Source organism: Bubalus kerabau, chromosome 9 (genome assembly GCF_029407905.1).
Source record: "Bubalus kerabau isolate K-KA32 ecotype Philippines breed swamp buffalo chromosome 9, PCC_UOA_SB_1v2, whole genome shotgun sequence".
Classification (NCBI taxonomy): Eukaryota; Metazoa; Chordata; class Mammalia; order Artiodactyla; family Bovidae; genus Bubalus; species Bubalus kerabau.
In genome coordinates this window covers 49,749,100-49,776,599 of record NC_073632.1, presented here as the reverse complement: position 1 = coordinate 49,776,599, position 27,500 = coordinate 49,749,100, and the positions used below count along the sequence as shown (strand labels likewise).

Sequence of the window (27,500 nt, the reverse complement as noted above, 5' to 3'; positions counted from 1 at the left end):
TTAAATAAGAATGACCCCGGCTATTTATATGATCTGTTCTAAGTGGAAATAAAAGCCATTACAGTTTCTAAGAAGAAGCAGATAACTAAAACTATATCAAAGAAAACATAAAGTGCCTACCATACCAGCTTGAGACACAGCAACTGCCCAAAACATGCTTAAAATAAAACAAACCATAAATAAAGAGGTAGGGAAAGACATTTGAGCCAGACAGTAACAACAGGTCCCAGGGCATAAAGTGGTCAAAATCCAGTATTAGTACTGTGTGACTTTGGCAGGTCACTGACAATGGAAAAGACAGCTATTCTCTCTGCCCTTACACCCCTGGACCCGCATGCAGGCTTGGGTTCCTACTGAACATTAGGACTATTTTCACCAAGTAGTATCATTAAACTGAACTGAATAGAATCAAACTGACCTACCTCCAGTCTGTAAGCTTCCTGCCTTTAAGAGCAAGCCATACATTAACACAGTGACTGGCATGTACTAGGTGGTTCATAAATGTTCATTTATTGGACAGTTTTAGGGAAAACTGATCAAAGAAAACACCCAGTCCTGTTTCAGGTTGGTGTGAACTTCTAAATGCAGCAACCACATCTTTTTAAACTTGGCATTCCAGTTCAGTTCAGTCGCTCAGTCGGGTCCAACTCTTTGCGACCCCATGAACCACAGCACACCAGGCCTCCCTCTCCATCACCAATTCCCCGAGTCCACCCAAACCCATGTCCATTGAGTTGGTGATGCCATCCAACCATAGCATTCCAAGTGCTCAATAAAACAACTGGCCCACAGGAGCCACTCAAATGTTAAGTTGAATCTAAAAAGAAATGTAGTTAGGAAAAAACTGATTAGAGTCTTAAGAAAATAAAACTGGGCAAATACACAGATTACAGATAAGAACCATATCTAACATCTAAGTGAAAATGTCTACAATTTATTTCAACTTAAGTATATCAACATCATCTGCCCTTTTAAACTAAGAGAAAAATTCTATCAATTTACTATATTGTTCCATTTTGAGAACTAATATCACAGTTCCTCAATTTTCAACTTAACCCCTTTCTACAATTCACACATTAAACTTACCCACATCAGTAGTCCAACTAATACCAATTTAATCATTTAATAATGGCATACTGCTATAACATGTAAACAATTACCATGTAAGAACACAAAACATTAAATGATATGGTATGAAACAATTAATTCTGAGCTAGAAAATATCTAAACCCCAATCCTGGCTAGAACAGACTCTAGTTTTGTCAGGCACCACCTTCAGTTTTGTCACTGGTTTATCAACTGAAACTAAATCACCATGAACTAGCTACCTAACAGTTTCTATCAGCCCCAACTCTCTCTCTCCCTAGATATTCAAAGGAGTTTACAAAAGGCTTCAAGCGAGAAAACTAGTTTTACAAACTGAAAATCTTTGTGGTTGGCCTTAATATGAATAGTAGATGTAATGACTCACAGGGTTAGATGTGTCTGCAAAAATTCGACCTTTAGAAGGAAAAAATGGCGTCTACTATTTCATTCAGCACCCAAGAATAGGACCACGCTTTACAATCAAATAAGATTCTCCAAGTGCTTTGTTTTCCACTATTCCAAAGCTACATAAATATAGACCAGTGACTGGCCAACTTTTTCTCAAATGGCAAGACAGTTAATATTTTAGGCTGTTGAAACTACTCAACTCTGTCCTTTCAGTGCAAAAGTGGTTGTAAATACTATGTAAACAAAATATTAAAAGATATGCTGTGTTCTAATAAAACATTAAATAGGTAAGCCCATAGCTGCTGATCCCTGTTCTATAGTGATCAGTGTTTTAAGACTGTTTTCCGTTATATAATATGGTGGAAATCTTTGACTGTAAATTTAAACAAAGGTCTGGTGATACACAGAAGTATGCCTAGCCAACAAGACTTTTATCTTTGTTTCCACACGAAAATGATCCGTAATAGCATGGCAAAAGAGGAGATATTGAGAACTAGACGTAAGAAAATGAACTTTGAGGCTCCTTTGTTCCTCTAAATGAATTAGAATTTCCAAACTTACTATAGAACAGAGAAGCTCATCCCATAAGGACAGGAAGGGGAAAAACGGAAAGTAAACAAGCTATAGGTGGCAGGTGTGGAATAATTTTAGGAAAGCCAAGGAAACAGAGATGCTACATCATTTATTAAAGTCTAGAGAGCAAAGAATTAGAAAGTGATCATTCCAGTATTGTTAGGCACTAAGTAATTTTATTAAAGTTATCTTATCTTCCTAGGATTCCCTGGTAAGAGACACTGACCTCACTCATTTAGATGGCTCAAACAATATACTCCATTATTCAATGTCATCAACTAAAATGCTGGTCCCAAGTAAAACCTCCTACATAGCTTTAAACAGTCACTGAAGGCAAAAAAATAAAAGTTCATCATGTATTTTCCGTACTTCTAACCCAAACTCGACCCCATGACATACTTCTATCGAACATGCCATGTCTTCATGCCTGCCTCCTTTTTCTACTCACCAAAATTTTCTCTGGAAGGGTTCAAACTTATTTACATCAAAAAAAAAACAAACAAACAAAACCCAACTTACATTCAAGGATGTCAAAACTAAAAGGAGCTCAAATTTTCTTTCTTACAAATCAAATAAACTTTCTCTAAACTTTGAAATCTCAGTCATCAGCAAACAAAGAAAAAAAAAGACAAGAGGAGAATGTTGCCAGTGCCACAGTCTAGAAGACAGACCCGATCACTTCTTTACCACTGTGTGGAAGCAGAGAACAGTGTCTGTTCCTCCTTTCTTCACATGGCTGCCCAGCTAGACTCAATTCCGCAGCTTCCTTTATAGCCAAATGTGGCAATGGGCCAGAAATGTGCCTTCACCTTGCCTAGAATGTGGATGTGATACCAGGAAGCTCACAGTCAAGTCACAATGCCAGCCCTGGACTGCTCAAGACTTCTTCACATGAAAAAATAAACTCAGTTTTTGAGGTCTCTGTGAGAACAGTCCAAACTATACCTTAACTGACCATATGTCATATTTTACTATGCTGTCCAATTTCATAGGTTCTAAGTTAAATATTTCTTTAAAAGAACACCTTATTTGGCTGAAAGCTTTAAATCATTTAACTAAGCAACACCAGGATTTAACAGCAGTACCAGGATTACAGTATTGATTTTCTTGGACACCATCTTTCTTATATGATAGTCAAAAAACTGCTGGCTCTGCTTACATGGAAGCAGCATCAGATCAGATCAGATCAGATCAGTCGCTCAGTCGTGTCCAACTCTTTGCGACCCCATGAATCGCAGCACGCCAGGCCTCCCTGTCCATCACCAACTCCTGGAGTTCACTCAGACTCACGTCCATTGAGTCAGTGATGCCATCCAGCCATCTCATCCTCTGTCGTCCCCTTCTCCTCCTGCCCCAATCCCTCCCAGCATCAGAGTCTTTTCCAATGAGTCAACTCTTTGCATGAGGTGGCCAAAGTACTGGAGTTTCAGCTTTAGCATCTTTCCTTCCAAAGAAATCCCAGGGCTGATCTCCTTCAGAATGGACTGGTTGGATCTCCTTGCAGTCCAAGGGTCTTCTCCAACACCACAGTTCAAAAGCATCAATTCTTCGGCGCTTAGCCTTCTTCACAGTCCAACTCTCACATCCATACATGACCACAGGAAAAACCATAGCCTTGACTAGACGAACCTTTGTTGGCAAAGTAGCAGCATATTATAGTACAAACATAAAAGTATCTAAAAATAACATTTCAATCCTTTTTTTTGATAAGTATGATTGTGAAAGTGAGATGAAAAATCTCATGGAATCACCAAAATACCTGAAAATTAGGCACTAGTAGATTTTACACTTTAAAGGTATAGAGTGGCAATACTACTAAAATACAAAGATTTCTTAAATGTATATAAATTTGTCTCTTCCTGATTTCTGGCTTACTTTCATGATTATTACACAGGGATACAGACATGGATGGCATAAGACAGGGGTGAAAAGATCAGGCTTGGTTGAATGTAGTAAATGCTTCTTCTTCCCCCAAAGCTAAGTTGTTGGCATGCTTTGATAGTATCTAAATTTTCTCCCCTTTAAAAATAGTTTTCATCTTTGGCCAATATCACTGGTTTTCCTCTCTGCTACATGTAAGGATCTGCTTCTTTTTCTCCCTTCCTCCCCCTACCACCCTAGAATTTGCCTTTTTAAAAATCCCATTGAGGCTACCAACCACTGCAGCTCCATTTTTTTTTTTTTCATACTTCTCTGTTGCCTGTCATATCTCAAAAGACAGAGAGCCTGGTGCCACCAGGTATAATCCTTGCTGCACCTCAGTAAGGTGCCCTTGCTGGGGTGCTTTTTAAATTACCACTTCCCAAATCCCACCCTAACCCAATTAAAAAAGAATCTAAAGGATTTCAAAAGCTCCCCAGGTGATAATGAATGTTCAGTGAGGGTGAAAGAAAAAATATGGCCTCTGAAGATCAGAAAATCTATATTCAAATCCCAGTTTTGCCATTTAATAGCTGTGATTTTGGACAAGTTACTCAACCTTCCTAAACTCCATTTATTCCTAAAGTATCCACTACATGTCAAGCACAATGTCAGATGTTGAGTTAGGGTGATCATGACAGTCCCTGTCCTCTAGAAGGTTACAGAAGAAATAGGAATTAAAGGGAAAAAAAGTGAAAGTCACTCAGTCATGTCCAATTCTTTGCAACCCCTATGGGCTGAAGCTCACCACGCTCCTTTGTCCATGGAATTCTCCAAGCAAGAATACTGGAGTGGGTAGCCATTCCCTTCCGCAGGGCATCTTCCAGACCCAGGGATTGAACCTGAGTCTCCTGCATTGCAGGATTACCATCTGAGCCATCAGGGAAGCCCATACAAGCAAACAAATGTAATCCTAAAAGAGCTACAAGGACACACAAGGAGGGAATCCAGTCTAGATTCCAGGGATCAGCAAAATCTCTAAAAAGGTAAAAGCAAGGCTGAGTTCTGCAGGACAAGTAATGATAGCCAGATAAGGCTGCTAAAGCAAGACAGAGGAGGAAGCGTATGCAAAGGCCTGGATAGAAGTCAGCTTATTTGGGAGATATAAGTAGTTCAGCAAAACTAAAATAAGAATGAGGGAGGAACAAGAGATGAGGATTAACAATGACTTCAGCTTCCACATTTGCAAAACAAAGATATTATTTGCTCTGCTTGGTTACTCAAAGATCAAATTATATATATAGCAAACTGTCTTGAACACAACAGGTACTCAGGTGATAAATTCCCTCACCTTTCAGCTTATACATGAGAAGAAGCTTGCCTTTTATAAGCATTTCCAATCAACAACACACTTTTTCTTTTGAGCCAATCAACAACACACTTTTTCTTCAGATGATTTCATCATAGCACAGAACTCAACAGTAAGTTCTTTTCAGCTATTTTGTTTTTCTGGGGTGCATCTTATCTACTGTGGATTACTGTGAACAGTCAACTCTTAGGTCTCAAGGACACTAACATTGAGACTTCCTTCTAAAGGTTCAGACACTTGAGGGTTCTCCAACACCAGGCTGTAGATAAAAAAGGTTTTAATATATTGTTTAAATGAACTGAAGCTGTGAAGCAATACAGAATGAGGACCACAATACTTCAAATCCAACCCTGACTCTGATACTCACATGAGCTTCGTGCTTAGTCACTCAGTGGTGTCTGACTCTTTACAACCCCATGGACTGCAGCCCGCCAGGCTCCTCTGTCCATGGGATTCTCCAGGCAAGAATACTGGAGTCAGTAGCCATTTTCTTTTCCAGGGGAGCTTTCAGACCCAGGGATCAAATCCAGGTCTCCTTCACTGCACGCAAATTCTTTACTGTCTGAGCCATCAGGGGAGCCCTGACTTTGACTTGAGTTAGATATCAATGATTTACGTTGGGTAAGAGACATCTTTCTGTGTCCTGGTTCCCTTATGTGCCAAAATGAATATAAAACAGGATCCCTTAACACAATATAACAGAGCTACTTTTTAACTGCCACTGCCTCACTCCCCCCACATTAAGGGATGGGTTAGGTAAGAACAGACTCTTAAAGCTATCTTTCCCTGATAGAGATCCTGGAGGTCAGCCATAGCTGGCAGCAAAGATGTATATCAGACTTTTCATGGTCAATTGATAAAGCTACCTAGATTCTGCAGATGTCCTTTGGCTCCAAAATGCTTTGATTCTTTTAAATACTATTTTAGCCCTTTAAGAATTAATTCACATAAACCCTAAAAACAAGTCTAAAAATTAATTTATTTCTGAAGAGAATATTAATGACTCAATTTAAAATGAGAGGACTCATCCAGAGAAGAATTACCAATACAAGTTTAGAATGGCAAATACTGTCAAGATGCTACTTTCATTATCTTTCCTGGTACAAGGTTTATTAGAAAACTTTACTATTCAGTTTTATGTTTCAATATGCCTCAACTTAAAAAAGCTACTTTTAGAAGCATGTCAGGTGATAATGTTAATTAAAATTACTGTGGTAATCATTTATGTATATGTATATAGCAGTTATTATGTTGTACACCTTAAATACAATTTTATATGTCAATCAGATCTCAAACTGAAAAAAAAAATCAATACTAGCACAATCATAGGAAACATACTACCTTAAAATATGTCTGTGTGTGCTTAGGTGCTTAGTTGCTCAGTTGTGTCTCACTCTTTGTGACCCCATGGACTGTAGCCCACCAGACTCTTCTGCTCATGGAATTTCTAGGGAAGAATACTGGAGTGGGGTGCCATTTCCTACTCCAAGGGATCTTCCGGGCCCAGGAATTGAACCTGAGTCTCTGGGGTCTCCTACACTGGCAGGCAGATTCTTTACCACTAGAACCATGTGGGAAGCCCTCACCTTAAAATATGGAGACTTCTATTAAATATTTTTGGTCTTAAGTGTGAAATTTTACTATATTCTGAATGGCATCACAGCTTCCCACATGGAATGACACAAATAGAGTTCTTGATAAGGAAATCAAATGATTTTAGTAACTCACCTGCACATTAATGTAGAGAATGTAGTCAGCTGATCAATGACTTTTAATTTAGAAGTAGCTGTATTTAGAAAGAAGCAACTTTTGAGTGCCTATTATATACCAATCACTGTGCTAAAGAGGATTATGTGTATTATGTCATTTAGTCCTCTGAGGTAGGTACAGTCATCTCTCAGTATCCATGGGGGATCTGGTTCCAGGACGCACACACCTCCATATTAAAATCTGCAGATGCTCAAGTTCCTTATATAAAATGGTTTAGTATTTGCATATAACCTACGCACATCCTCTCTTTCACTTTAAACCATCTCTAGGTTACTTATAATACCTAACACACAATGCATATATTATATATATATAGCTGCGGGTATGCAGCAAATTCAAGTTTTGCTTCTTGGGACTTTCTGGAATTTTTTTCCAACTACTTTAGATCTGTGGTTGGTTGAATACTCATATGCAGAACCAGCATCCTCAAATACAAAGAACCAACTGTACTATTATTACAAACATATTTTACAGAAGGGAAGTGGACCTTAGATTTTGCACCTTACTCAGTTATTCTTTGAACTCAGAGCTCAAGAAAAATCCTTAAATTAACTCTGGTTCAAAGCAGTTTTCTCTAGGTACAATACACCTTAATTAACTTAGAATCTTCAGAAAATTAAAGCCACATTATAGCACAAACTTCATAAACAGTGACTGAATTTCCCCTTCAGTTTTCTCTTTAATATGCCAAAATAATTCTAGAACCTGAGCTTTCCAAATCCTTTCATCATTTATGGTGCTCTCTGCTATGCCTACCATTAGAATGATTTTAAAAAACATTAATACTGTATCAATTATTTTTAAAAGCACAGAGATAATCAAGAGATCCTAATGGTCTTAAACACTATCCTCAAACCAAAAGATAAATGGAGACTGGGAAACTTGCATTCTAAAGTGCCACCATCCAGATAAAATTACTCTGTGAATTAGAGTAATTTCAATCAGATTCTGTAAAATGGAACATTTTTCTCAAGACTAAAATTAGAGTGTAACCATAGGATAGTTTAAGGGCCCAAACTTTGGAACATAAAATGGTCTGACATGTGTCAAATTCAACAGCAGAAGGCAAGCAGCAGGGGCTAGGGAGAGAAGGAACAGGTTAGAAAAGTAGTAATAAATGACAAAATGACTTACCTATTCATCTCACTGGCAGTTGTACCTTAATTACTCTCAAAAACCACATGCTGCTAAAATAAGTCCTAATATCTTACTATACGGTGTCCTGCATTTTAAGTTAACACATTACATTATTAAGAGAATCCCCAATGACATTTCATAAGGACTAGAAACTCAATTATATTTTCTTAGAAGGCACAAGCACTTATGACTTAACAGTTACTAACACACAACAATCTGGAGTACATAATCTAACAAACCAGTGTAGGTGTGTATACTCTGTTAATTCCTTAACTTATTAATCACTCTTAAAAAGGATTACTTTCTTCAAAATACAAATGACAATACCACAAGCACAATTTAAAGTATCACATAAGCTATTTGGTAATAAAAATCAGATGAATTTTTTTTAAAAACTGTTATTATACTTAAAGTCCATTTACTATGTAAGAACTCAGCATGACAAACACAAAGTTATTAAATGAGGAAATGTAGGCAGGAGATTCCACTTCAGTTGTGTGACAGGAAGTACTAGCTCTGGAAGTTTAGAAACAGGAATACCAAGCTCTGCTGTAGCACAAGAAATAAAGGAAAATATGCTGATGAATGAGAGTAAAAGAAGTTCTTTTCAGTTACAACCTGCAATATATTAAAGGCAACCCAAAAACCATTCCAAAAGTTAAGGGGAAAAAAATGCCTCATTTTTTTCCACTAGGCTTAGGTGACAATGTGCTTCCTTAGGTACACTGGAATTCAGATTCTGCAGTTTCGCTGTAACAAGACTGCTTGTGACTCATGTTTTACACATCCTTAGAGAGACAAGGGTGACTTGTAACATTTAACAGGTTAGTTTCATATTTTAAGTTGGATGATTATTACATTTTTTATAGCAACACATAAGTAAATTATTTTTAAGTGTCTAAGTTTCACAACAGTGAATAAACTGAACGTTACTAAACTGTACAGTTAAAAATGGTTAAGATGGTATCTTCTGTTATATCTTACCACACAAAAAATGAGAACGTTAATGAGAAATTACTCCACTTAAATGTTAATAGTAACTTGTTACATAAAATTTGATTACTCATAAACCAAATTCTTAGGCTTAATTTTTAGTAATTTGTTACTGTCATTAGCAGCTGGATTCGTTTCACTGTAACTAATTTTTAAAGATACTTCCATACATGAGGAAATTCTTTAATTTTAAAGTAGAGTGTGAGAGTGAAGCACTATACTCAATTAGCATCTTTCAAATCATCTGAATTACTTACTGCCAACAAATACTGGTTATATGAAATTATAAATGTGGTTCTACTTCAGCTGATTCTTTCATTCAGTGAAGTGCAAATCTCGAAATTAGGAGAGCAAGATCCCTAAATGAACAGGCTTTTCTTAAAGCAGTGGTAGGTCTTGATTGTGAGGCAGGCAACACTTTCCACTCCTCAGCCTTTAGCACAATTGTGGCCCAAAATACTAAGGTCAATCATTTTCCATCACCGTTTTCTCACCTGGCTCAGCCCTACCAAATTTGACAGGCTTTTGTAAACTTTCTTGAGGTTCTGTTCAGAAAAGCGTGCAATCTAGGTGAGTTTGGTAGCACGGAAGGGCCTGAGAGGAATCAGCTTGGCTCGGCCAACTCGGGGGTGGGGGTGGGGGGGGAAACAGTCTCGAAGAAAAGAAAACCGGATTGGCTTCAACTTTGCGCAAACCCTCTTTCTCAGTCAGATAGCTCCATTCCCGATGAAGGGCTGTGTTCTCGAAAGATCTACCCCTTTCCAACTCAAATGTCATTCCCAGATCAGCTGCTTGAGGGGCCAGCGGCGCTCAACCCACGCCCTCCTCTCCGAGTACCTTCTTCAAGTGCCAGAGCTGGCCTCAGCTCACCCTACAAGCCCCCATCCAAGCCCTGCACGAAAGCCCTACACGAAGACTGGCCCTGGCCCGGACCCCGCCCGTGGAAAAGTCTGCCCCACCGTGTCAGCAGGGGGCCCCGCCTGGGCGGCCGTGGCCGTTTGAGGGTCTGCGCTCCAGGGTCCGCGGCGGACAGCCAGGACCACAGGAGTCTCTCCGTAGGGGGAAAAGACCGCCTCACCTTGACCCTGATCTCGTAGGTGGTGAAGCGGCCCCGGCCGACCCCCACTGTCTGCGGGTTGCTCACATCGATCTCGAGGAAGTTGCTGGGAGGCCCGTAGGCGTCATTCAGGTTCTGAGGCTTGGTGATCAGCCGCCGGGTGTCCGCCACGGTCTCCGCCATTTCGCTGCTGCAGCCGCCGCCGCCGCCGCCGCCGCGGACTCCCTCCGCCCCCTCCGCGTTCTACCGACACCTCCGCCGCCGCTGCTGCTGCTGCCCGCCGCGGGGACACCGGGCTCGCGCGCAGCAGTCGCAAGGCGAACGAGCACGTAGAGCGGGCGTTCACCCCCACGCGCGTAGCTCCTCCCCGCGTCCCTCCGGCTTCCGCCTCCTGTGCCCTGGAGGGAAACAGCTGACCTGTCGGAACTTCGCGCCCGAGACCCGGGAGACCCAGCGGAAGCCGCGGAAGGGGACTGGGTCTAGGCAGAGGAGGGGAAGCGCAGTCTTGGAACTTGTAGGTGCGGACAGGTTCCGGCCGGACTACAGAGCCCACAATGCACCGGGCGAGCGCGCCCCCGCCGGGCCGAGGCAGAGCTGCTTCGGGCTCAGTTTCCGTGTCGGCCTCGGCCTGGAGCAGTGGAAAGAGCACTACACGAGATCTTCGCGGCCTTGGAAGACGCGGGGACAAAAGTTAAATGGCGAGCTAGGGGAGGTTTGCCCACAGTCCGAGCAAAATTGCCTACGCTAATTCAATGCCAACCTATCCACCGCCTCGCTGTGAACCACTGAAAATGCCTTTCCAGATAACTTTGAATTAATGCCTCAAGTGATTTTTGACATCAATTTGATAGTTTTACCGTACATGCGTCTGGCTTGGTAAATTGTGGTATAGTGGTCTAAAAACTACTTCATAAGATCATACCGTAAGGTCAAGCCATTTGGGGAGACTGATCAGTCCTCTAAAACAAGATAATATATAGGCTGAAACTTGCCTTGAATTTCTGATGGTCGAGTGATCTGCAGCTTTTCCCCTTCACTTCCCACACAGTTACAGTAAATTTAAAAAAAAAGTGGTAAACATATTGCTGCAGCATTTGAAATGGAATTCAGATAACCTTTATCAGAAACGAAAAAACGACAAAAACAATTAAGTAGATCATAGTTAATCTCTGACAAATGCAAACTTTGAGCCTTGAGGTAAAAGGACAGATGTCTATCCCTGCCTGGGGAGTTCTCTCTCGTTACGGTCTCATAACCCTTTTTGCATTTCTTTATATGTTGAGTTTCAGAAAACTTATTCACTTTAAATAATCTGATTTGTCCCTTAAACTGAAAAATTACCTGCATCTTTAGCAACGCTCAGAAAAGTTGGTGTAAAAAATTACTTAAGTATGATGTCAATCCTTTTCAGGAAAACTCAACATTCATTCATTAAGCAAGTATTTACTGAAGACCTGCTAGGTGTTTTCAACTCTAGATATTAGAGGTAAAAGGGTGAGGAAGACATTAAAATTCCCTGATCTCATCAGGTTAATTGTTTTGTATTAATATATGGTCCATCTTGGGTAGACAAATAATAAACCAATAAGTAATACATCTACCAATATGATTAATGTTATAAAGAAGATAATACTGGGTAATGTGAATGAAAGTGACCCAACAAGCTCATTAAGTTGGTCAGAGAAGTTCTTTGAGTGTATCTCTCCAAGAGAGAGTAATACCAGAGTAAGTATGCCCAGACAGGACTCCCAGAATAAGGGCATACTTACTCTGTTGCAAGAGACCAAAGGAAAACTTGACAGGTATGATTACAGCAGTGAGCTCAAGAATGTATTTAATGATTCTTTGAATTGAACTATGTGAGACCTGAGAGACCAAGAACCACTCTGTTGTGTTGTCATCCATGACACTTGAACAAAGCAATTATGGGATATTTGCTTAGAAAGCTTCTGTCTCATTGGAGGCCATGGCGGAGTAGCTTTGGGCAGCAGCAATTGCCTGCAGTGAAGTAGCATCTACAGAAAATAGCAGCACAGTCACACAGCTAAAGAGCTTCCCAGGATAAACATCTGGAAAAAAATCATCTTTATTTTTCAAGGCGATACGATTGCATTCCTAGAAAAACCTATGAAGAGTAAGCTAGTAGAATTAGCAAGAAAATTTAATGACTGAATGAAGGTATCAAACAATTTATAGTTTTCCTCTAAGCAATGTCTAGTTAGACTGGAGATGGAAAAAATATCATATTCATAACAGACCAAAGTAAAAAAGAAAACAAGAATGGAAGGCACAAGAGCTACAGGAAACAAAATTATGAAATTTTAATAAAAGATATAAGCCAAAACCTAAATAAAAAAGACTCCATGTTCTTGGATAGGAGGACTTAATATAAAACAAATCACCTAATCTACTATTAATAATGCAAATAGAATCCCACTGCAGTTGGTTTTACTTTGCCTTGGGTGCATAGGGTAGTAGTGGACAAGAATTTTCTTTTTGAAGTTCATATGTTGGAGATTAACCAAGAAGACCATAAACATGAAAAGAAAAATGTGATTTGCTTTACCAAATGTTAAAACTTACTATAAGGCTAACTGTAAGCAAAAGCATAGGGAATTCCCTGGCTGTCCAGTGGTTAGACTCCTCACTTTCACTGCAAGGCCCCAGTTGGATCCCTGGTCTGGGAACTAAGACCTCACAAGCTTCTCAGCACAGACCAAAAAAAAAAAAAAAAAAAAAGGCCACAAGAGTATGGTTTTGGCTGTGGATAAGATAGAGTGTAGTACAGAGGGAGCGTTTCAAATCATTGGGGAAATATTTCTGGCATAATCCTTGGGGAAATATTTCAGGCATAATCCCCTGCATTATGTGTGTCTGACTCTTTGTGACCCGTGGACTGTAGCCTGCCAGGTTCCTCTGTCTGTGGGATTTTCCAAGCAAGAATACTGTAGTGGGTTACCATTCCCTTCTTCAGAGGATCTTCCCGACTCAGGAATTGAACCCATGTCTCTTGCATCGTCTGCATTTTCAGGCAGATTCTTTACCACTGAGCCACCTGGGAAGCCCACCCCTGCGTTATACCATATATGAAAAAATTCCAGATAGAACTCATTTATTGTTGATGGTGGGTTTTTTTTATTTTGGCCACACCACATGGCTTGTGGGATCTTAGTTCCCCAACCAGGGCCCAGGCCCTCAGCAATGAGATCATGGAGTCCTAAACATTAGACCACCGGGGAATTCCAAGATGCAATGCAAATATTAATATGTGTGTGTGTGTTTAGAGAAATTTTAGGAGAAAAATTGTACAACCTTGAGTAAAAAAGTGCTTCCTAAGCAATATGGGAAACAAACTATAAAGAAAAACTAGTCATTTAAGTGCATAAATTTTTAGTAAAAATTACTTTTTAAAAGACATTATAATAAAAGAATTGAAGGAAATATATTTGTAACAAGTAAGATAGTAAAAGGCTAATATTCCTAATGTGAAAAGAACTCCCCATAAATTGATAAGAAAAAGAATCCCATAGAAAAATGGGCAAAGAATGTGGATAGGTCCTCTTTTATACTTTTTCAGATAATGAATTTATCAAATCTGCATAATAACCCTAAAAGTGGGTACTATTATTGTCTGCATTTTAAAAATGGGAAAACTGAGGCACAAAGGTAAAATAACTTGAGTACAGAATGGCAGAACTAGCTCCAGTATTTACATATGTAACCACAATTTTTTGCTCTCTCAGGAAAAGAAATTCAAATGGACAATAAATGAGAACAATATGCTCAATCTCATTAATCAAATAAATGTGCATACGTGCTAAGTTGCTTCAGTAATGGCTGACTGTTTGGGACCTCTTGAACTGTAGCCCATCAGGCTCCCCTAACAATGGGATTCTCCAGGCAAGAATACTGGAGTGGGTTGTCATGCCCTCCTCCAGGGGATCTTTCCGACCCAGGAATCAAATCCTCATCTAAGTAAATATGAAATACTGTTTTCTGTCTAGCATATTGGCAAAAATAACAAGTAACAGGGAAATAACAGGGAAACAAGGATTTCCCTGGTGGTCCAGTGGTTAAGACTGCACTCCCAGCACAGAGGGCCCTGGTTGGAACCCTGGTAGGGGAACTAGATCCCGCATGCTGCAACTAAGACTTCATAAGCTGAAACTAAGGATCAGGCAGGCCACAACTAGATCTAGTGCAGCCAAATAAATAACTAAAAAAAAAAAACCAAGATCAGAAACAGTGTTATAGAGACTATAGGGAAATAGACAATTTGCTCATATTTATCAAAATTAAAGATATTTGGAAAAAAATATTTAGGAAACTTTGATACCCAAATCCAACTTTTGCTGCAAGAGACTATAGTACTTAAGAATGTAACCACAAGAATGTTTATGGCAGCTTTATTTGTAGTGGTGAAAACTGAAAACAGCCTGAATTAGAAATGCTTGGATTATATTATATTCAAACTATGGGAAAGTATATAATATTTTTATGTAATTTACATGTAATATATAAATTAAATAATAGAGTAGATGAAATAGTTCTACTTTTATTTAAGATGTTAGAGTATACCTATTTTTACTTATTCGAGTTAGAAGAGGAGGGACTTCCCTGGTGGTCCAGTGGCTGAGACTTCACACTCTCAATGCAGGGGCATTGGGCTTGATCCCTGGTCAGGGACGCTGCAACTAAGACCCAGCACAGCCAAATAAATAAAAATTTTAAAATGAATTAGAAGAGGAATATCCATGATATTTTGGAAAGAGGATCAAAGAATAATATGTGCAGTATGATCTAATTTGGGTAAACAAATAAAAGCCTGTCAGTCTACGTATGAAAGGATATACACCACACTGTTAACACTGTTAACTCAAGAAAGGGTGGTAATTGAAGCGAGGAGTAGGGATGAGAAGACACAAACATAATCTAAGCATGGGCTAGATTACAGAAAACTCTAACCAATTTTATGTTTTCCTAATGGTCCATTGGAGAAGGCTCTTGAGAGTCCCTTGGACTGCAAGGAGATCCAACCGATCCATTCTAAAGGAGATCAGTCCTGGGTGTTCTTTGGAAAGAATGATGCTAAAGCTGAAACTCCAATACTTTGGCCACCTGATGCGAAGAGCTGACTCATTGGAAAAGACTCTGATGCTGGGAGGGATTGGGGGCAGGAGGAGAAGGGGACAACAGAGGATGAGATGGCTGGATGGCATCACTGATTTGATGGATATGCGTTTGAGTGAACTCCGGGAGTTGGTGATGGACAGGGAGGCCTGGCGTGCTGCAATTCATCGGATCGCAAAGAGTCGGACACGACTGAGTGACTGAACTGCCATGAATGGTCCGTTTTAGACAAATTATGTCAATTTGCCTGTATTACTGTGTGTTCCTTGAGTAGTGTATTAGCTTATCATAGCTAGGTAGATCCGATCACTAAGATCATCCATTCCTGTTTATTCAGAGATCACTGAACAGTCAACTGATCATAATTTCATTTTTGTGAGGATTTTCTTTTTTTTAATTTTTTTGAATTGAAATATAGTTGATTTATAATGTGTTAGTTTCAGGTGTTCAGCAAAGTAATTGCATTATATATTATGTATATGTGTATATGTGTGTTTATATATATTCTTTTTCAGATTCTCTTCCATTTAGATTATTACAAGATATTAAATATAGTTCCCTGTGCTACATAGTAAATCCTTGTTGTTTATCTATTTTATATATAGTAGTATGTATTTGTTAATTTATCCCTCTCCCCCACCCTTTCCCTTTTTTTCTGTGTCTGTGTTTCTGTTTTGTAAGTTCACTTGTATCATTTTTTTTAGATTCCACATATAAGTGATATCATGTGGTATTTGTCTTTCTCTGACTTACATATATGATAATCTCTAGGTCCACCCATATTGATGCAAATGACAATATTTCATGCTTTTATGGTTGAGTAACATTCCATTTTATATACAAACCACATCTTCTTTATCCATTTGTCTCTTGTTGGACACTTAGATTGCTTCCATATCTTGACTGTTGTAAACAATGCTGCTATGAACACTGGAGTGCGTGTATCTTTTAAAGTTAGAGTTTTCAGCTTTTCCTGATAAATACCCAGGAGTGGGATTACTAGATCATATGGTAGCTCTGTTTTTAATTTTTAAAGGAACTTCTATACTATTTTCTATAGATGCTGTCCCAGTTTATATTCCCACTAATAGTTTGGAAATTTCCCTTTTCTCCACACCCTTTCCAGAATTTATTATTTGTAGACTTTTTGATGATAGCCATTCTGACTGTGTGAGGTGATACTTCATTGTAGTTTTGACTTGCATTTCTTTAAGAATCAGCAATGATGAACATCTTCTCATGTGTTCATTGGCCATCTGTATGTCTTCTTTTGAGAAATGTCTATTTAAGTCTTCTGCCGAGTTTTTGATTGGGTTGTTTCCTTTTGATATTGAGTTGCATGAGCTTTTTGTATATATTGGAAATTAAGCACTTATCTATTGCATTGTTTGCATATATTTTCTCCTATTCCATAGGTTTGTCCTTTTTTTTATTAATGGTTTCCTTTGCTGTGCAAAAGCTTGTAAATTTGATTAGGTCCTATTTGTTTATTTTTACTTTTATTTCTTTTGCCTTGGGAGATTGATCTTAGAAAGTATTGCTACAATTTACATCAGAGAATATTTTGCCTGTGTTCTCTTCTAGCTTTTTGGTGTTATGTCTTATATTTGAGTCTTTAAGTCGTTTTGAGTTTATTTTTGTGTATGGTGTGAGGGCATGTTCTAATGTCACTGGTTTACATGGGACTGTCCAACTTTCCCAACCACTTGCTGAAGAGACTGTCTTTTCTCCATTGTATATTTTTGCCTTTCTTGACAAAGATTAATTGACCAGATGTGTTTGGGCTTATTTCTGGACTCTATTATGTTCCGCTCATCCTTTTGTCTGTTTTTGTGCCAATACTACTCTGTTTTATAGTAGCTTTGAGATATCGTTTGAAGTCTGAGAGGGTTATCCCTCCAGCTTTGTCCTTTTTTTCAGCATTGCTTTGGTAATTCTGGGTCTTCTGTGGTTCCATATGCATTTTAGGATTATTTATTATGAGGACTTTCTTGCAGGCAAAAGGAAATTCTGCCTTGTGGGTGCAGCTAGTTTATATTTTCATTTTAAACTTGTAAATTAAGGTTCTGTCTTATCAACCAGCATTTTGTGAGCTTGACTTGCATCACTACCCCAAGTCTGATCGCCTCTGAGGAAAATTATACAAGTAACTGGACCTCCAGAGTATCAGACTCTGAATTTGTGGCAAACCTAATAAAGTCCTGGAAACTTCTCAAGGGCCATCCTGGCCACTCTTATGTCATTTTTCTAGTTCACACCCTGACCCACCTCCAAACGTCTGCTCCCAGCCTGCTGAGAATTCTGAAGAAAATCCTAAGCTGACTGGCACATTTATGGTTTCTAATCTCAGCTGACCTTTCAACGTGCCTCAGCAATCCCTTACTTTATTTGCTTCTCAGATAAAATGTTCTGCAACCCTCTTCCTAAAACTCTCAGCATGTAACCTCACTTCATGCAGCACACAGAAGAGTAAAAGCCACAAAGCTCAGTACTTCCTTCCTCCCCACTGAAGACTACTTACAACATGAGTCACCCTCAGAACTTCTGAGAGCGTAAGGCAAGCCCAGACCACTGCCAGCTTTTGAGAATGTGGGCATTTTCAGATTTAGTATTGAGGGAATTTATAAACACTATGATTTGTTTGTTAATTTTAAGTAAAACATTTACATGATTCAAAAGTCGAAGTGCATTTAAGACTATGCAGTGAAACACCTGCCTCCAGTCCCTATCTGCAGCCATCTACTTCCCCTTTCTATTGACAGCCACAGTTATCAGTTTCTTGCTGCGTATCTTTGTGTCCTTCCAGAAATAGTCTAGCATGTAAAATGTGTGTGTTTATATACATATGTATTATCTAACAGAAATGGCATCATAGAATACACACACTTTTGTACCTTCTTTTACTTAACAATATATCTTGGAGCTAAATCCACACTTAATATAGCAGTAAAGTATTTCATGACATGATGTTCCATAATTTATTCAACTGGTCCCTGAAAGGGAGCAGAATGTGTGACCCCCAAATATGCCACTTTGGCATGTGGATTATCTTGAATGGAGGATAATCAAGATGCAACTGACTTCAGAAAAACTTGTACCTCTTTCCTCACTATCTAAAAGAAATTAGATGGGGGCTTGGCCCAGAGAGAGCTATCACCAAAGATAGATTTTGTCTGAATGACCTATCTCTGTGGCAAGGCAAACATCCTAATTGCCAGACCTCTGCATCTCTTACTGTCCTCTGAATTACTGCCCTTCCCTTTTTGGAAGCCCCAGACCCCTATCCCACTCCCTAGCTCAGAATGGCTCATGAGCTTTAACTGCCCAACTTGCTCTAGTCTGTTGCTTCTATGGGACTCTGGTACATACAAAATTAAGTTTCTCTTTGTGTTACTCTGTTTTATGTCCATTTGGTTATTATCTACTCTAGAAGCAAGTCCACAAATTTTTAGGTTTCCCAATGCATACAAATATGTTTACACTACACTGTAGTCTGTTTACAACAATATGTCTCCAAAAACAATGTACAAACCTTAATTAAAAAATAATGCTGTGGGAAAGATAGCACTGATAGACCTGCTCCACAATGAGTTGCCGCAAACCATCAATTGTAAAAAGTGCAGTATCCAAAAAGCACAATAAAGCAAAGCACATTAAAACTTTCAGCCCCACCCCCTGACTCCTGGGAATGTGGCAGACAGGAGAGGGCAAGGAAGAACCTTGCGCCCCGTCCCCCATACTTTGCCCTGTGCACCTCTTCCATTTGGCTATTCCTGAGCTGTAAAATACGCTTAAACATAAAGTATTTTTTTCCTTTTCTGAGTTCTGTGAGTCAAATTATCAAAACTTAGGGAGAAGAGGGTCTTGAGAGTCCTCAAATTCGTAACCAATTAGGCACCTGGTGGCTCAAATGGCAAGGAACCTGCCCACATTGTGGGAGACCCAGGTTCAGTCCCTGGGCCGGGAAGATCCCCTGGAGAAGGAAATAGCAATCCACTTCAGTATTCTTGCCTAGAAAATTCCACAGACAGAGGAGCCTAGTGGGCTATAGTCCATGGATTCGCAAAGAATCAGACATGACTGAGTGACTACCACTTTCACTTTTCAGGCAGGAAGCAGAAGCGAGTAGTTTAGGTACCCCATTTAAGGCTGGTGTCTGCAGTCTTGTGGGTCTAAATCTTTAACCTGCAGGGTTTGTGTTAACTCTAGGTAGTGTCAGAATTGAATTGTTGCACACCCAGCTGGGGTTGGAGAATCAGAAGCCTTGGAGATGATGTTAAGCCCTTCTAGGAACATATCAGATAGTCTCTATCCTTCTCTTAAAGGTTAAGTTTTCTACTTCCATGATCAGGGAGGGGTTAGTGCAGGTTTGCTCCCTGGACTAAGAGTTTAGGGTCTTGGGGAGGCTAATACTTTAGTTGAACACATCTTCACACTGATCTTTTTGGTATATTTGTTCATGATTTCATTTAAAGGAGAGGCAAGTAACTTTCCTGACAGCTCAGTGGTTAAGACTCTGCACTTCCACTGCAAGAGGCATGGTTTGATCCACAGTTGGGGAACTAAGATTCCCCATGTGTGCCACGTGACCAAAAAAAAAAGAAGTGGCAAGACCTGGAGCAAGCCACTCAGCAAAATAAGCCTAGTAAATGTGACTCACAGAAGGCAGGTTAGTGAGCACCTGTTGATCTGTTGTGTTTTGGGCATACCCTTTGAGCAATATTACTCTCCACCCTGAGACAAAGTTTTGTCCAACACACACATAATTCTCCATTTTGTTACTTGTGTGTGTGTGTGTGTGTGTGTGTGTGTGTGATTTAGTGTCTCTTCTGTATTGGTAAACCAGGCAGTACCCAGATGGTTGTATCAACATCAGAACCCCCCTCTCTTGCTGTTTTCAAGTTCTTCTCCACCAGTTAAGCCACTTTCCCTATACCTTGTCTTTACCCTTTGTGGTAGCCGTAAGAATGTGCCTCTCAGATCTCTAGCCTCAGGAACATAATTAACCTATGGCCTCAGCTGCTGTGTACTGAAATGTCATTACTGCATTTGCTCTGAGTCCACATTTCCCATGGTTGCTCCCAGCCGAATGCTGAGCACACCAACCAGTGGTTGAGGACTGCTCAGGCATCAGGAATATAAGACCCATTACTGGGTGAGGAGGGACTCTCCTCTTATAGATGACTTTGGATCCAATGTCTGGAAGAGTCAAAGGCAGCCATGACAATGAGCGATTTCTGTCCCTGGTCAAGTGGTTGACTTCTGAAAAAAATAAAAAGGCACAGGATTCCTTTTGAAATTGAAAGCCTATAATTTCATACAGTGTGACTGATATCAACTATGTAAGGTCAGGCAAGGTGTGTAAACCTGAATTGGGGTGAAAATACGCAAGTCCTCAGCTGCAGAAACAGTGGTAACCAGGTATTTGTATTCATTCTCTCAAGAAAATGGATTATGAACTTTCTGAGTAAAGAGCCACCAATACTCAGAGCAGTGTTCCTCAATCATTAACATTGAGGAACAGCTCACCTGGGGATTGGATAGAACTACAGATTCTGATACAGGAGTTCTAGGATGAGGCCTGAAATTTTGCATTTCTGGCAAGTTCCAGAAAATGCCATTGTTGCTGGTCTCCAGGCCATAGCAGATAGCAAGGATCTAGAGAATCTCAAGAATGCCATATATATTGATTTGTTGGTGGGGCAGGGAGAGGGTCATTTCCAGAACCAGTGGCATTATGTGGTCTCCTTAGCTGAACAGATATGTCCCCCTTAGAACTCTTGAATCCTTCTAGCCATTCATGTGACAAATAGTTGCTGAACAAGTGCTGTAAACCAAGTGCTGTGTTAGGTGCTTGCGGACGGAGAAGAGGGAAGGTGGTGAACAAGATACAGTTTTTACTTACAGGATATTTCAGTCTGGTCATAGGCACATGCCAGTAGGGTGTGATGAGACCACATACCCCAGTCTCGAGGGGAGTAGGGAATGAGTTTCAGAAGGAAGCAACAGTAAACATGGGACTTGAAGTTGGTGTTTGACACACAAAGCATCTGTGATTTGGGTGTGCCTCTGTGTGGGAGGTACATCCCAGAGATAGAGGTAAACACAGGCCGAGGCCCAGAGGAAAGCACTGCTGGGGAGCTACAGGTAGTTAGTACTGCTGGATGAAAGGGCAAAATGACAAGGACTAAGGCCAGAGGGCATTTCAGTCAATGTTTACAGTTCTAGACATTATCTCAAGACATTCTAAAGGAAACCACTGAATGAGACTGACTTGATTTTTAGTTCAGAAAGATCATTCTGGCAGAACTAAGATGGCAGCAGTGGGAATGTAGAGAAGAGAATGGATTTGAGAAATAGTTGCCCCTGTATGGATGTGAGAGTTGGACCAGAAAGAAAGCTGAGTGCCGAAGAATTGATGCTTTTGAACTGCGGTGTTGGAGAAGACTCTTGAGAGCCCCTTGGACTGCAAGGAGATCCAACCAGTCCATCCTAAAGGAAATCAATCCTGAATATCCTTTGGAAGGACTGTTGCTGAAGCTGAAATTCCAATACTTTGGCCACCTGATGTGAAGAGCTGACTTATTGGAAAAGACCCTGATGCTGGAAAAGATTGAAAGCAGGAGGAGAAGGGGACAACAGAGGATGAGATGGCTGGATGGCATCACAAACTTAATGGACATGAGTAAACTCGGGGAGTTGATGATGGACAGCGAAGTCTGGCGTGCTGCAGTCCATGGGGTAGCAAAGAGTCGGACATGACTGAGCGACTGAACTGAACTGAAGTGAATTGCCCTGCTGCTGCTTCTTTCGTTTGACCTAAGAAGGTACTGCATTAAGCAGTGGAGGACTGTCCAGACTGGATATCTGTGAGATGCCAAATCTCAGGATGCAAACAGCACCATAACTCCTATAGGGAGGAGAAAGGCCTGGCAAATCTATGTGAATTGGTGTCAGCATTCTAGTGAAAGGCATTGCCACCAGAATATACACTCCAGGCATACCAGTTTTGGTTCCGAGTTGCGTTTGCAAAGGAAGTAAACTCTTCTAACTACATTTAGGAATGCATCTTCATAGGAGGTGTATTCAGCCAGAACCTGTGGATTTTTTTTTTTTTAATTTTGTCAAGATTTTTGTTTGTTTTATTTATTTTGGTTGCGCTGGGTCTTTGTTGCTGCACAAGCTTTTCTCTAGAGTGATGAGCGTGGTCTACTTTCTAGTTGTGTGCATGGGCTTCTCATTTCAGCGGCTTCTTTTGTGGTGGAGCACGAGCCCTAGGCTGCATGGGCTTCAGTAGCTGCTCAGCCTGGGCTCAGGAATCGCCCCTCCTGTGCTCTAGCGCACAGGTGCACAGGCATGTCAGATCTTCACAGACCAGGGATCGAATCCATGTCTCCTACACTGGCAGGTGGATTTGTAACCACTAGGCCAGCAGGGAAGTCTTGTGGGTTGGTTTCGAGAGATTGAGCAGTCCTGCTGCAACAAGGCTTGATCCGCTCAGCTGTTCAATGCTCCCAGATCTATACTCACCTCAGCCTAGAGTGCGGGCATGTTGCCACAGTGCTTGCCCCCACCCCTACACACACTTGCCCAGGCAACCATGTGCTATTTCTGTTTGTTGTCCTATTGACTAAATCAAACTCTGACTGTCTAAGTCAGTCTCATCCCACTTATTCTTAAGCAATACCTCTGATATTTGCATCCTTTCTGCTGTAAATCACTTGGGCTTATAACAGTGAGTCATCTTTTTTCTCTCCTTTCTCATCTACTCTTCACCGCCTCCTGCCATATCTTAGTTTGGTTAGACTGCAGAATTCTCCATACTGCCTTACTTTCTCTAATCTCTTCTATCTATTACGCAGAATACTAGCATGATTTACACATCACCATTCTAATATGTTTTTGTATTAGAAATATTTCTCATCTAGAAATTTATATTTTACATAAACGTGTCTGACTTGAAGACAGTACTATGAGCAAATCATATTCTATTAAGTCAGGGTTTGGTAGAGGACATGGGCAAAATCCTTAGATGAATAACCCTAGAAAAGTTACATTGCCTGCCTGTGCCTCTGTTTCTTCATGTATAAAATGGGGACAACAATAGTATCTTCCTTACCAGGTGGTTATGAGCATTGAGAATTAATATTTGTAAAGCACTGAGAACAGTACCAGACATGTGGTAAGCCCTGAAATGCCTAGAATCTGTGAAGAAGATTGGAAATGACCTTATCTAGGAAGAAAGAATGTGGCTGGAAAATCATAGGAAGAAGCCTTGAAGCTATGATTAGAAGTGACTGGTAGTGTACGGCTAGGTCTGTGAACAGATGATATTCAATCAATGTTGTAACTAAATGAATCAAGTACTCAAAAGCTTGATCCTCTTGACCAGAAAGCTGAGCTCAAATCTACTGACAGAATGTTTCAAAGCCTTGATTTATTTACTGTCATTTTAGATTCAAAACATTAGGTTTTCATAGGCATTTCTGTCTAAGGTAATGTCAGTTAATTAGGTCCCAAGTAAAACATCTGCCATGGGAGATTTACATTACCATAGCCTGCATACGCGAAAGTCAAAAATTTCAAAATATCATTAGTTCCAGAGTATATTTTTGATAAACCAGCTTGAATACTGCCTTGTGGATAACAAGGTTAAATAAAGGTTCTAATAAGACAAACAATGACAATTTAAATAAATCAGATGTTTTTGTCGAAGATTACTCTGTGATTTTCTCCAATTATTCATGACATTTCACCCATTCATATTGTGATCTGCTTTAATAGTGGAAGGAAAAAAAACCCTTGTCTCCTTGTTTATTCTTTGTTCTCAAGGAGATAAGCTGTTTATAAAGATACGTTATTTGTTATTTAAATCACTTTTACTGAAGTTGTTTATTTCCTTGTTTCAGTTTCTAAAAATATTGCAACAATTGTAATGCTTCTTAGAGATGTCTATTCAATTCAGAGTGATTTGTACTGAAATTCTTTACTAAATGGGCACAGGTGCTATGTGTATAACATGCTAGAGTAAGTCAAAACTAATAAATGCTGCTGCTGCTGCTAAGTCGCTTCAGTCGTGTCCGACTCTGTGCGACCCCATAGACGGCAGCCCACCAGGCTCCCCCATCCCTGGGATTCTCCAGGCCAGAACACTGGAGTGGGTTGCCATTTCCTTCTCCAATGCATGAAAGTGAAAAGTCAAAGTGAAGTTGCTCAGTCATGCCCAACTCTTAGCGACCCCGTGGATTGCAGCCTAACAGGCTCCTCCGTCCATGGGATTTTCCAAGCAAGAGTACGGGAGTGGGGTGCCATTGCCTTCTCTGCATTTCCAGGATAAATTTTAGTAATTTAATACTATAAAACTACATAGTAGTATAGCATGCAACTCTAAAATACATGTCTTGCATATCAATCTATAAACTCAAATTATGGCTTGTCTTGAGTAATCAACAGGATTGATATGTGAAATAAAGCCAAGTGGATTTGATATTTTAAGGGACAGTTGATTATTTCCAAGAACAAATGCTTCAAAATCCAGCTGGGTTGATTTGGACTAAAGAATGAAGCCTGGTATCATGAATTATAGTATGTATTCCTGCTGAGTAAGCCCTGGATATGGCAAACTCAGATCTGTGGATGCACATCACTCCCTTTGAAGTTGATGAGAATTACTTGGCCTAAGTGAGATACATGCTGGGAAAATTGGGCCCTTATAATTGGTGTGTATAGACATTAGTGGTCTCATGATCCTCTCCTCATCTGGTTCCCTAGTTTTCTCTAGTCTTGGTTTCGGCAGAAGACACCCTTCTTGAGTTAGATATATCCCATGACCAAAAGGTATTCAAGTTTTATCATCTAGAGAGTCTAGCTTGAGAACTTCTCTATTATCAGTAAAGTTGGATAATTATTTATCCAAGTAATCTTCCTAAGATGTCCATTTGAAAATAAAACACCAGCTGATTCCTTTGAAGTCTAGGCCAAATCATAGCTGATTCTGAGTGTAGTCACCTGGTGCAAGAACTAACACTTATAAACAAATGAGTTCACATAGCTTTATGATTGCATCTTTGAGTCTTGATGAATAGCTGCAATTTAGTTTTAGTTCCTCTGAAAAAACAATCTATATCTATAGAACTGAAAAACATTGAGTCCATTTGATTGCCTGGATATGCATTGCATCAAATTTAACTAACCAGACAACAAAACTAGATTGATTATGATCATCACTATGTGACAATCAAAATTCTTATAGCACAGTATACTTTTTGCCTATATATAGGTCTCATTTAAAGACATTTTGAAGAACTATCTAATTAAATAAATAAGTTTTCAGTCTCTTTTACTGTTCAGTTAATTTCAAGAAGGAGTGGTGCCTGTGTTGGGTAAATTATTCTCTCTTAGGATCATTGTGTCTCAATATGTAAAATTCAGTTCAGTCGCTCAGTAGTGTCCGACTCTTTGTGACTCCATGGACTGCAGCATGCCAGGCTTCCCTGTCCATCACCAACTCCCAGAGCTTACTCAAACTCATGTCCATATGTAAAATGGCTGGGTTAAAATCAGATCTTTAAGGTACCTTTAAGATTTAGAAGTTACCTGGCTTCCCTGGTGACTCAGATGGTAAAGAATCTGCCTGCAATGCAGAAGACCCAGGTTCAATCCCTGAGTCAGGAAGATCCCTGGTGGAGGAAATAGCAACCCATTCCAGTACTCTTGCCTGGAGAATGCCATGGACGGGCTATAGGCAACATACAATCCACGGGGTTGCAAAGGGTTGGACACGACTGAGCGACTAACACACACACAAGATTTAAAAATAACTTTTCTCATAAGTCTGGATATCCATACACATGGCATTGTTTTGTTTTTGTAATGATAAATACTGAATACATGTGCAGTATTAAACCTGGAACATTCTTGGAGTTGCCCTGGAAATATTCAATTACTAGTTTTCATGATTCTTTTTTTACAATTGAAGTACGGTTGAACAAATGTGTTAGTTTTTGGTATACAGCAAAATGATTCAGTTACACGCATATACATACATATTCTTTTCCATTATGGTTTATTACAGGATATTGAATATAGTTCTCTGTGCTACACAGTAGGACTTGTTTATATAATGTATATATAGTAGTTTGTATCTGCTAATCCCAGTAGTTATTTTCTTCTAATTAAAAAAGTATCAGAACACACTTAGGAAATAAAGTTGGGGATAGGGAGTAGGAAGATGAGATCCATTTTCCAGCTTTTTTGAAAATAATATATATGGAGATTCATGAAAACAAATGGAGAAAGCAATGGCACCCCACTCCAGTACCCTTGCCTGGAAAAGCCCATGGACAGAGGAGCCTGGTAGGCTGCAGTCCATAGGGTTGTGAAGAGTTGGACACGACTGAGCGACTTCACTTTCACTTTTCACTTGCATGCATTGGAGAAGGAAATGGCAACCCACTCCAGTGTTCTTGCCTGGAGAATCCCAGGGACGGGGAGCCTGGTGGGCTGCCGTCTATGGGGTCACACAGAGCTGGACACGACTGAAGCTACTTGGCATGAAAACAAATGAGATACTTAAATCACAGGGCTTCATTCATTCAATGTGAGAAGACGGTAAGCTAGTTAAGAACCAGATCTTGATTTTTTTAAAGATACAGAAAAAATTCTATTTCCTTCCATAGACTTTAGGGAGGCCTTACAACTTTAGACTCTGTGATGGAATGTTTTTATTTATTTAAAAAAAGTTACTGATTTATTTGGCTGAGCCAGGTCTTAGTTGCAGCGTGTGGGATCTAGTTCTCTGACCAGGGATGGAACCTAGGCCTCTTGTATTGGGAATGTGGAGTCTTAGCCACTGGAACACCAGGGAAGTCCCTGGGATTGATGTTTTAATAAAATAGTTTACAATGGCTACTTAATTAGTCTTCTATCATTATCAATTCTCTTGAATACAAAAAATGTAATTTATTTCTAAGTTACCTTATATTTGTACACAATAAAGTTCATTTGCCATGTTTCCGTCCACTTGTACAGTCATGTGAAAATTTCCCGTAAATCTTCCTAGAAGTTTGGCATTAAACTATACATGAGTTCTTATTTCACTTCTGTAATTATTAAACT

General features: G+C 39.8%; 1 protein-coding gene across 2 annotated transcripts in view; it reads right to left on the bottom strand.

Annotated features, from left to right (window-relative positions):
• The window catches only part of SNX3 (sorting nexin 3), a 49,534-nt gene extending 38,870 nt beyond the window's left edge, over window positions 1-10,664 (bottom strand). The window contains exon 1 of one of the 2 annotated variants that reach the window (XM_055535275.1): window positions 10,341-10,664. In XM_055535275.1, coding sequence (XP_055391250.1) covers window positions 10,341-10,436 — 96 coding nt within the window. In that variant the 5' untranslated portion in view covers window positions 10,437-10,664. Of the gene's footprint in view, window positions 1-10,274 lie in introns of both variants that reach the window. The other variant, XM_055535274.1, reaches the window with a different exon arrangement.
• Between the last annotated feature and the right edge of the window lie 16,836 nt (window positions 10,665-27,500).